At 38.3% G+C, this 12,000-nt stretch overlaps 1 protein-coding gene across 3 annotated transcripts in view; it reads left to right on the top strand.

The window, feature by feature from the left end:
• Positions 1-12,000, top strand: part of MCM6 (minichromosome maintenance complex component 6) — a 45,735-nt gene that overhangs the window by 14,825 nt on the left and 18,910 nt on the right. For 2 of the 3 annotated variants that reach the window (XM_060152970.1, XM_060152968.1), the window contains exons 7-11: positions 679-829; positions 5,314-5,455; positions 7,877-8,018; positions 8,734-8,841; positions 9,709-9,864. In XM_060152970.1, the coding sequence (XP_060008953.1) occupies positions 679-829; positions 5,314-5,455; positions 7,877-8,018; positions 8,734-8,841; positions 9,709-9,864 (699 nt within the window). The remainder of the gene's footprint in view (positions 1-678; positions 830-5,313; positions 5,456-7,876; positions 8,019-8,733; positions 8,842-9,708; positions 9,865-12,000) is intronic. The other variant, XM_060152969.1, reaches the window with a different exon arrangement.

Below are 12,000 nucleotides of genomic sequence, written 5' to 3' on the forward strand. Positions count from 1 at the left end.
GAGATTTGTTCTTTAGTTTTAAAACCAGATTTTTTCGTGTCTGTCTTCCCGATCTTAAGGAAAAGTCTTATTTATTTTTGTACATAAGAGCTCAATGCTTTAAGAGCATTGGTACTATTATTATTCATAGTGGTTTTTCTGTTTTTGTTTTTCTGTTTTTAATTGTTAAAGTTCCTCTGTCACGTTCCTCGAGAAAGTACAAGTAGAAAAATTTAGTATCTGGGAAGTACAGTATACTGCTCTTTCTGAGAGTGATCGACCCCAGGTATTGTAGTTCTTCAGAGCTTGATTTTGTTCCAGGAGGGGAAAGCAGTGAGGAAAAGTTTGGAAAATGAGTGGTGAACATAATGTACTGTTTCTTCATTTTCATCTTCATATCAGTGATTAACATTTTATTATGGCTCATCTCATGAGCATCTAGATTCATTTAGATAGCAATACAAAACAATAGTGGTAGCTTTTTTTGTTTTTTTTAAATCACTGGACAAATGACAAGCTCTTCAGTATCTTAACTTAGGCCATACTGGTTAGGAGATTTTTTTAAAAAACCTTTACAGTCAGCAGATTCTGAAGTTGACCTCCCAGGCTATATTTCGTTTGTGGTGATGTTTCTTCTCTTTCACATTATTTTGACTGTTTCTATACTACTATTTTTTTCCTTTCTTCTCCACCCCTCAGTTCGGAGGAAAAGAGCTCCGAGATGAGGAACAGACAGCTGAGAGCATTAAGAACCAAATGACTGTGAAGGAGTGGGAGAAAGTGTTTGAAATGAGTCAAGATAAAAATCTATACCACAATCTTTGTACAAGCCTGTTCCCTACTATACATGGTAAGAGTTCTATCCATTTGTGGCATAAACTTGAAATCAAAATAATGATTATAAAACAGCAACATGTGACTTCTTAAAACACGAAAGTCAGGTTATGAAAGTTTTTTAATGGGTTTAGAAGGGGTTTTAAAAAGTCATTTATAAAAGGACAGATATTATACAATTCCACTTAAAATGAGGTACTTAAAACAGGTAAATTCACAGAGAAAGAAAGTAGAAGGAGGTTACCTGGTGAGGAGGGAAATAGGGAATTGTTGTTTAATGGATAGAGTTTCTGTTTGGGATGATGAAAAGTTCTAGAAATGGATAGGGGTGATGGTTATAAAAGATAATGAATGTACTTAATTCCACTGGACCACTTAAAAGTTGTGTATATTTTACCACAATTTTTTTTTCCTGAAGGTTACTATTTTATTTACACGGATAGTTAAGGACTGGAAGAGAATAATGTTTGGTTTTTTTAATTGAAGTATAGTTGATTTACAATGTTGTGTTAGTTTCAGGTATACAGCACAGTGATTCAGTTATATACATATATATATTCTTGTTCAGATTGTTTTCCTTTATAGGTTATTACAAAATATTGAGTATAGTTTCCCGTGCTATCCACTAGGTCATTGTTGGTTATCTATTTTATATATAGTACTGTGTATATATTAATCCCAACTTCCTAATTTGTCCCCCCCACCTTCCCCCTTTGGTAACCATAAATTTGTTAGAGAATAATGTTAACTTAAACATCATTGGAAATAGATTATTCTTGACATGACTCTTACTAGGAAATGAACCTAGCAGAATTCTTAAATTATATTAAATTTACAAAAAAGTTCGGACTGCCCGCAGCAAATTCTATACATGAAAACTTTTTTTTTTTTTCTTTTTTTTGTGGTATGCGGGCCTCTCACTGCTGTGGCCTCTCCCGTTTTGGAGCACAGGCTCCGGACGCGCAGGCTCAGCGGCCATGGCTTATAGGCCCAGCCGCTCCACGGCATGTGGGATCTTCCCCGACCGGGGCATGAACCTGTGTCCCCTGCATTGGGAGGCGGACTCTCAACCACTGCGCCACCAGGGTAGCCCATGAAAACATTTTTATAAGTGTCTAACAACTGTAATCTACTTTTAACAAGTATCACTACCACAGGCAGGTAGTCAAATAAGTGCTCACTTACATTTTCTTTGGCTTGTTGATGCCCCTCTCCCATATTTCTTAAACTTGCAAATACAGTTTTTCCAAGTTCTTTATTTTATGAGTTTGTGATTCCTCCCATTCTGTCCTTAGTTCTTCTGCCAAACGAGTGAGTTGCTGATTTCTTCTCTGTTTTATATCTTCTCTTATTTGTAAAGCAATATCTCTTTCTTGTTCTCAAACCTGTAGCAATCTTAGTTTTCATCTTCTTTCATAATCTTCCTTTAAAATGAAGGCTTCCTCATTAGCACCCAATCTCAGCCTGCTGGCAGCATACACCACCTTTCTTTTCATTTTCATGTAGTACTTTAAATCTGAAGGTTCCGGGAAACGGGACCCCGGACTCAGGAACTGTGGCTCAGACAGAGAAGGTCTCAGCGGCCGCCACACAGCAGCCTCCCGACAGCCGTTTGTGCGCCTGCAGGGCGGCCATCGCCAAGCCCTCGTCACTCTACCAGTTTTTTTAAATTTTTATTATTTATTTATTTTTCGCTGCATTGGGTCTTCATTGCTATGCGCAGGCTTTCTCTAGTTGTGGCATGCAGGCTTCTCATTGCAGTGGCTTCTCTTGTTGCGGAGCACGGGCTCTAGGCACACGCGCTTCAGTAGTTGTGGCACACAGGCTCAGTAGTTGTGGCTTGCGGGCTCCAGAGTGCAGGCTCAGCAGTTGTGGCACACAGTCTTGGTTGCTCCACAGCATGTGGGATCTTCCTGGACCAGGGCTCAAACCCGTGTCCCCTGCATTGGCAGGTGGATTCTTAACCACTGCGCCACCAGGGAAGCCCTCTACCATAGTTTTTTTTTTTAAAAAAAAGGTCATTTAGTCTTTTTTTCTGGCTTTAGGATAGAACTGCACTTAAGTATACTCTAATATGCCAGATTAATATCCTGATCTCATTTTTCTTTTTAGTTTTCATGGTGGAGAGAGATTTCTTGATGTTTTTTGGCTATATTACTATGCCTATAGCTTGTGGTTTCTTCTTTCATATTTTCTTAGCTCTTGGTTACTAGCTGCTCACTTCATTAAATCCCCTTGTGTGTTGAGGATTTGACTAAATTTTCAGGCCTCATGCTTTACCCTTGTTTTTTCCATCCTTATCTTCCGCATTCAGTTGGAGTTATGGCAAGAATTCATAAGATTATGTGTACTTGGGGCTTCCCTGGTGGCGCAGTGGTTGAGAATCTGCCTGCTAATGCAGGGGACACGGGTTCGAGCCCTGGTCTGGGAGGATCCCACATGCCGCGGAGCAATTAGGCCCGTGAGCCACAACTACTGAGCCTGCGCGTCTGGAGCCTGTGCTCTGCAACAAGAGAGGCCGCCATAGTGAGAGGCCCGCGCACCGCGATGAAGAGTGGCCCCCGCTTGCCACAACTAGAGAAAGCCCTCGCACAGAAACGAAGATGCAACACAGCAAAAATAAATAAATTAATTAATAAACTCCTACCCCCAACATCTTTTTTAAAAAAAAAAGATTATGGGTATTTCTCTTAGGTATATACATATATTTTTAAGCTATTGGGATTTTTACAAATATTTATTTGTTTATTTATTTGCCTGTATTGGGTCTTAGTTGCCGCACGCGGGATCTTTCATTGTGGTGTGTGGGCTCTTCATTGCAGTGCACGGGCTCCTCTCTAGTTGTGGTGTGTGTGGGTTCTCTAGTTGTGGCACACGGGCTCTAGAGCATGCAGGCTCAGTAGTTGTGGTATCCAGGCTCTCTAGTTGTGGTGCACGGGCTTAGTTGCACTGTGGCACGTGGGATCTTAGTTCCCTGACCAGGGATTGAACCCGCGTCCCCTGCATTGGATGGCAGATTCTTAAGCATTGGACCACCAGGGAAGTCCCTAGGTATATATTTTTAATCATTGAAAATTAACCTTTTTTTCTACTTAAATATTTGGTCAGTGAAATTGAACTGAAATTCTTTTATGTTAATAATCTTTTGTGGATTTTAGAGTGTCCTCCCTTATAATGAGTAGGTGTCAAATTTTATGTTGCTCCATTCCCCTGTAAACTAAACTGTTGCTACATAACAAATTATACCAAAACTTCATGGCTTGAAACAACAAACATTATCTCATAAAGTCTATAGGTCAGAAATTTGAGAGAGATTTAGCTAGGTGGTTCCGGCTCAGTCTTTGATGAGTTTGTAGCCAAGACGTCATCTGGGGCTGCAGTCATCTGAAGGCTTGACTTGGCCTGGAGAATCCACTGACGAGGGAGCTTACTCACTGCTTATGTTAGTGCTAGTTGTCAGCTGGAAGCCTCAGTTCCTTGCCACATGAGTCTCTTCCATTGAGCTGGTTCAGTGTCCTCACAACACAGCAGCTGGCTTCCCCCAGAGCCTGCAATCCAAGAGAGCAGAGCAAGGAGGAAGCAAAGTGCTTCTCAGGACCTAGTGTCGGAAGTTAAGACACCTTCACTTCTACCATAGGCTATTTGTGGGAATCAAGTTGCTAAGCCCAGCCACACTTAAGGAGAGGAGAATTAAGCTCCATCTAGAAAAGCGGATTATCAAATAATTTGTGGGCCATTTTAAAACTACCACACCTCCAACACATTTGTTTCATATAGGTTATGAGTCAGAGAAATTTTGTTTTTGGATTGGATTTTTAATTTTTTGCTTTTAAGGAGTGTTTTGTATAAATGTACCTAGCACTTTGTTGATGGAATTCACAGAAAGTCATAATAACTAAAACGGAAAAATGTTTCTTCTGGTATCACATTTCTAAAAATCTGGTGTTGTCTTTTTTTTTTTAATTGTGCATTTCCTTCTTATATTGCATTTATAAACAGTTCTCAGAAGCAGCTGTAAATCACATTCAGCATCTTATCTAATCCGTATCAGTTCAATTAGCTTGTATTTATATTCAGCATGGGTCACTGTACCTGATACAAAAGAAGTAAGTCATGGACCATTTCCTCAAACTCTTGGTAGAGCTGTAAGACTTGCCTGTAGAAAGAACTAGCAAATGTGGTAGGCTGTAGTGGACATAGTTTATTTATGGGGAGAGATATTTGAGGACTGTGACATGGGGAAAGGCTTTGTTTAGGAAGTAGGACTTGCGGACAAGGAGAGACTCTTAGAATGGTGAGCATTGCCATCTATGATTAGGTGAAGACATTAGGACAGTGACTGGGTGACTTTACATTCACAGGACAAGAACCATATATTTTTACTCTAGTCTTAGCTTTTCTTCAGCGGTCTCTGCTCTTTTGGTTGGTAAATATGCCTTTGTAGTTTCCTGTGAAATTGTTTAACCTCATGTTGAAAAATACCTTGGATTTTCATTTCAGGCAATGACGAAGTAAAACGGGGTATCTTGCTGATGCTCTTTGGTGGTGTTCCAAAGACAACAGGGGAAGGAACCTCTCTTCGAGGGGACATAAATGTTTGCATTGTTGGTGACCCAAGTACAGCTAAGAGCCAGTTTCTCAAGTAAGTGTTTGCCTGAGATAGTACAGCAGAGAAAACAATATGCGTAGTTCCAGGCTTTCTGTGCTACCAAGAATGCAGTCAGTGTGCCCTTACCGGAGCAGGAGTATAAATTATGACTGTTGAATATATAACTCTCTTAGGTTAAGTACACCTTAATTTGTTAAGTAGAATGTAAGAACATTTTACAATTTTGGGGAATAGGGAAAAATTGTCTGTAATTCCAGTCCCACATAGAATTTTTTTAATCTTTGTGTAAAAGTCTTTGAATATATGAATATATATTCTCATGGTTGTAAGTCACAGCATGCATAATTTTAATTTACCCTAAATATTTTTCCATGTTTCTTTATTTTCATGATTGTTGTTTTTTGTTGGTATAACTTACAAAATCATTCCCCTAGCCTGATATTAGACAATTTAACAGTAATTTATTTTAATAGTCAAATACAGTGAACATCATAATGTGTATAAGTTTTTATTTTATTATTTTCCTTTGGGTAAATTCCTAGGCATAGGATTGCTGAGATTAAGAATACAAACATCCTTAAGGTTCTTAAAGAGGACACTCTTTCCAAAAACAGTGTGATAAAGATGAGACATTTTATGCTAAACCTATCAGTATGAGTACTACTTTAGCAATTTTTGCTTATTTTTAAAAGCTATAATAAAACACTTGCTTACTTTCAAACTTTTAAGAAACTTAGAGGTCAAGATAAGAGCAACCAGTTTTTGAGCACTTGCTGTGTTCTTGGTGGTGTGTGTGTGTGTGTGTGTGTGTGTGTGTGTGTGTGTGTGTGTGTGTGTGTGTGTGTGTGTGTGTGTGTGTGTGTGTGTGTGTGTGTGTGTGTGTGTGTGTGTGTGTGTGTGTGTGTGTGTGTGTGTGTGTGTGTGTGTGTGTGTGTGTGTGATGTCTTATCCTACCAGCATCCACACAGGCATGTAATATTATTCTCTTCTTTTAGGGAGGCAATCAAAACTTCTCTGACCCTCAGTAATTTGCCTAACTGCATAGAGCTGACAAGTGCCTCTAAGCCATGAATATTAGAACTTAGCATTTTGACTGCCAAGCATGTGCTCTTCATACTATATCAAGCTGCCTTTCCTTTATTTGTCTGGGAAATTTTTAACATGGAAATGTTCTAGAAGCTGAAACATTTTTAGTTGAAGTTTTATAATTAAATACTATTTCCTTCAAGTATATCAGGGACTGAGTTCTAGATTTGAAGGTAATAGTCCTGTGTTAAGAGAATTCTCTTTTTTTCTCATTTCCTCTGCCCCTGCCTCCCACCTCTCCCACCACCACCACAGAAAGATGTACTGCAGTGTTGCCTCTGAACAGTATTGTACACGATTATGTTTGCTTTTTAACAATATTAAGTCTTTTGATCCATTAACATGGGATATCTTGGTCTTCTTTAATTTTTCAATAATGTTTTGTAGTTTTCAGGGTATAAGCTTGCTCTTCTTTTATTAAACTTATTTCTAAGTATTTTATTCTTTTTGATGCTATTGTAAATGGAACTGTTTTCTTAGTTAAATTTTTGGGTTGTTTATTGCAAGTGTGTAGAAATACAATTACTGATCTTTTATCTTGCAGCATCGCAAGAACTGACTTATTAGTTCTAACTGTTATAGTGGATTTCATAGGATTTTCTGTCGACAAGATCACGTTAACTGCAAATGGTGATAGTTGTTGTTTCTTTCAAATCTGGGTGACTTTTTCTTGCCTAGTTGCCCTGGCTGAACCTTTCAGTATAATGTTGAATAGAAGTGGCAAGAGCAGACCCCTAAGTCTTGTTCCTGCTCTTAGGGGGAAAGCATTCAGCCTTTTACCATTATGTATGATGTTAGCTGTGGGTTTTCATAGATGCCCTTTACCAGATTGAGGGAAAGTCTCTTCTAGTTAGTTGAGTTTTTATCATGATGGCCGTTAGATTTTTTGACATGCTTTTTCTGCATCTGTTAAGGTGGTTCTTATCATTTTTTAATATGGCATGTTACTGATTCTTAGATGTTAAACCAGCCTTGCCTTTTTGGAATAAATGTCCCATCTTGTTTTGTTTTCTTTTCTTTTTTTCGTTGTAGTTGTTTGTTTTGTTTTGTTTTTTGTTTGTTTTCATTTTAAGTGCAAGGCCTTCTAATAGATCATTTTTGCTGAACTGTTTATTATTGTTTTTGCCATGTATGAACTTCATCTTCCTTTAACAGGAATGGATTTGACCTATTTAAAAGACCAAAGGAGAAAAGGCTTTCTCTTTGGTCTGTGGCATGTGTCTTTATGAATTGCTTTTTTTCTTAATGCCTCTTTCAAATGTTCTTTTAGAAATTTAAATTCTTACTTGACATAAGCCATAACCAGCTGATAATCCTGAAAAGGTTGCTTTGTAGTCATATATTAATGAATATGATAACCTTGAACAGGCACGTGGAGGAATTCAGTCCCAGAGCTGTCTATACCAGTGGCAAAGCATCCAGTGCTGCTGGCTTAACAGCAGCTGTTGTGAGAGATGAAGAATCTCATGAGTTTGTCATTGAGGCTGGAGCTTTGATGCTGGCTGATAATGTAAGAACGTTTTACCCTCTTGGATATAAAGAAATCAGAATATCCCCATCCCTATCAATAAAGGCCTATACGTTCCTATTAAGGAGATGTCCTTTTTTTAATAAGTACTTTTAGTAAATAATTCATGGTTTTATTAATCTAGAAATTGGGATTGTCATCATTAATTAGCACTTTCTGAACTTCTCTAGAACGTATTACTTGCCCTGAGCTTGTGTGTTTGCTGTGACTAGTACTTCTCAGCAGTTTTCCTTTCTAGACTGTGACACATCTATGAGTATATCTATTGCATTTTGCATGTATTTGTCATAGATCAGTTAGCTCTGTGAATGCGTGTAAATTGTAGCTATATATACTTATAAACATTATGTTCCAACTCCATCCTTCACTTTCCCAGCCTAAAGTCAACACTGAGGTAGTAACCCAGAATATTTTGACCCTGAGATTTATACAAGGTTTTGATGTTGAATAAAAGTGCAATAAGTAACTGCATGTTTTTAGTTTCACTCTTGGTTTAAAATGAGTCAAAAGAGTATGGTTCCCTCGAGCTCTGGGAACTATTGTACTATCTTATTCTAGTAGAGGGAGTTAGGATTGCTTACTTACCTATCTTAGTTGTTTAAAAGAACTGAAAGGTCTCTGTGGTAGCAAACTTTGAGTTTCCTTGCCGTTTGACATCTGAAAGGCAGTTTCTTATGCTAGGTTTGTTTGGTTACAGGGTGTGTGTTGTATTGATGAATTTGATAAGATGGAGGTGCGGGATCAAGTTGCTATTCACGAAGCTATGGAACAGCAGACCATCTCCATCACTAAAGCAGGAGTGAAGGTACGTGTGTCCACTTCTGTTCCATTGCATCTTGCCTTAGCCTTGTAGATTAATGTAGCTCTAGACGATCACTTGGATAAAATGCATTACTTCAACATGAAATGCAGTTTACTGAAACGGAAAACACAGCCTTGAGGATTATTAATCAAGTCGATGGATTATTTAAATGAAAATAATAAGTACAATATTGTAACTAGCATTAGAGAGAAATCAAACTTTAAAAATAAAAGTAATACATTCAAATAGTTAAGAAAAATGTAAGCAATACTTTAAACTGTAAGTTAAAAAAAAATCTTCCCCTCCAACTCCTAGCACCAATAGATTCTCAGAAGTATCTGCTGAGTTTATGTCCCTTTTAGGAATATTTTATCATAAATAAGCATAATACACATACAGTTTTGTTCCTTGTTCATTTAACTTCATAATTTTATTTTGGTAATCTTTCTATACCAGTATATATTAGATCCACTTGTCTTTTTATTACTCCATGATTTTCAATTGTACATCCCCCAGTTTGGCTCATTAGACTCTTATAAAAAAGAGTGACATTCAGGTCATTTCCAGCCTTTAGTATTACAAACAATATTGTAAACATCCTTGTACATATCTTCCTGTACCTAGCTGCAAGATAAATTCTTAGTAAGAAATTGCTGGCTTAAAGGGTGTGCACATCATACCATCAACATCATATGGGAGTACCTGTTGCTATATATTATCAGACTTTAATTTTGATGATTCACTGGGTGAAAGATGATATCTTATTCTTTTGGTTTGCATTTAGTTCATTATGAATGAGGTTGAGCATTTTGTCATATGCCATTACAGTTGTCTTTTTAAACCTGTCACGATTTTTCCTTTTGTGGTCAGGCTACTCTAAATGCCAGGACATCCATTTTGGCAGCAGCAAACCCAATCAGTGGACACTATGACAGATCAAAATCATTGAAACAGAATATAAACTTGTCAGCTCCTATCATGTCCCGATTTGATCTCTTCTTTATACTTGTGGATGAATGTAATGAGGTAACTATGAGCTATCGCTCTGAGCTTCCTTTATTATTTCCAGTTTGAGTAATTGAGTGAGACAAGCCTGGAGGATGTACTCCTGAAGAACTGGTGCATGTGTTGTCACTGACCTTTCATTTCTCTCAGAGTGGCACAGGATTGGACAGGGGTTTATTAAGCAACTGAAAATCACTTGAATTGCTTGTTCTGCTTAATTGTGTTGAATATCAAGTTTTTTGGTTTTGTTGCTGTTTTTGTTTTGTTTTTTTTAAAGATTTATTACTTATTTACTTATTTATTTATGGCTGCACTGGGTCTTAGTTGCGGCACGCGGGATCTTTTGTTGTGTTGCACAGGCTTCTCTCTAGTGTGGCATGCAGGTTTTCTCTTCTCTAGTTTTGGTGCACAGGCTCCAGGGCATGTGGGCTCTGTAGTTTGTGGCACTCAGGATCTCTAATTGAGGCACACAAGCTCAGTAGTGGTGGCATGCGAGCTCAGTAGTTGTGGCGCGCAGGCTGAGTTGCTCCACGGCATGTGGGATCTTAGTTCCCTGACCAGGGATCAAACCCGTGTCCCCTGCATTGGAAGGCAGATTCTTAACCACTGGACCACCAGGGAAGTCCCCTTGTTACTGTTTTTTAATTCTCAAAAAAACAGTATTTCAGTTAATTCCCAACCATACTCTTTAAGAGGTTTTTTTTTTTTTTTTTTCTTCTTTTTTTTTCTTGCGGTACACGGGCCTCTCACTATTGTGGCCTCTCCCGTTGCGGAGCACAGGCTCTGGACGCGCAGGCTCAGCGGCCATGGCTCACGGGCCCAGCCACTCCATGGCATGTGGGATCCTCCCAGACCGGGGCACGAACCCGTGTCCCTTGCTTCGGCAGGCGGATTCTCAGCCACTGCGCCACCAGGGAAGCCCATGATTTTTATTAGATTTTTGTTTTTGTTCTTTCATTAAGGTTGAAAAGAATTGGGGTTCCAAACAAATTTTTCTTTTTCTTGTTTTTTCAAATTGAGTCATTTGTCTTCCTCTGTCTTCCTATCAAATTATTGCATGTGTCACATTTTTTTTCCTAATTGTGTAAGAGTGTTAAGATTGAATATAAAATTGCAGATTTAGGGACTTCTTTGGTGGCACAGTTGTTAAGAATCTGCCTGCCAATGCAGGGGACACGGGTTTGAGCCCTGGTCTGGGAAGATCCCACATGCTGCGGAGCAACTAAGCCCGTGCGCCGTAACTACTGAGCCTCTGCTCTAGAGCCCATGAGCCACAACTAGTGAGGCCCGCACACCTAGAGCCCATGGTCCACAACAAGAGAAGCCACCTCAATGAAGAGTAGCCCCCTCTCGCTGCAACTAGAGAAAACCTGTGCGCAGCAAAAAAGACCCAATGCAGCCATAAATAAATAAATAAATAAATAAAAGAAATTTTTTTTAAAAAAAACTGCAGATTTACTTACATTCTAACATGTCAGTATTAGAGTTATTTATACTTAGACTTAAATATTTAACAACATTGCACATCTCAGATGTGCACAGAAGTACAAAATGACCTTCTGTAGAAGGTCATGTTGTACTGTACTTTTAATTGCTGAGCATGGAGGTCCTACAGTACATTAGGTACAATGCATACCTCTTGCTTACGGCAAAATTTTAAATTCATCTAGATAAAATTTGCCTCCCATTACTGTGAATGTTTAGAGGGTTTTCGTTTTTTATGTTTGGGTTTGGTTCTTTTCCTTCACAAATCTATATAAATGTTTAACCCAGTCCCCTCCTCCCCATTGTTGGGCATTGTCTGATTTTCATATATTTCTGTCTATATATAATTTACTAAATTAGTTTTTTAGCTTTTTAATTAGAAATAATTTCAAACTTACAGAAAAGTTGCAGGAAATATAATAGTGCATATAATACTCATATACCCTTTATTCAGTTCACATTAACTTTTTGCCCTGTTTGCTTTACCATTTGCTGTGTATCTCTACTTTTTTTTTCTGTACTATTTGAGAGTATTGCATATTTTTAGTGTGATTTTATTTTTTTCAATGTTAATAACGGTTCTGTGATGATCATCATTCGTATGTTCATAAGCGGCAACGTAATGTACTGGCTAGGAGGATGGACTCTGAAACTAGACTCTTCAAATCCTTG

This window comes from Lagenorhynchus albirostris, chromosome 6, assembly GCF_949774975.1.
Source record: "Lagenorhynchus albirostris chromosome 6, mLagAlb1.1, whole genome shotgun sequence".
Lineage (NCBI taxonomy): Eukaryota > Metazoa > Chordata > Mammalia > Artiodactyla > Delphinidae > Lagenorhynchus > Lagenorhynchus albirostris.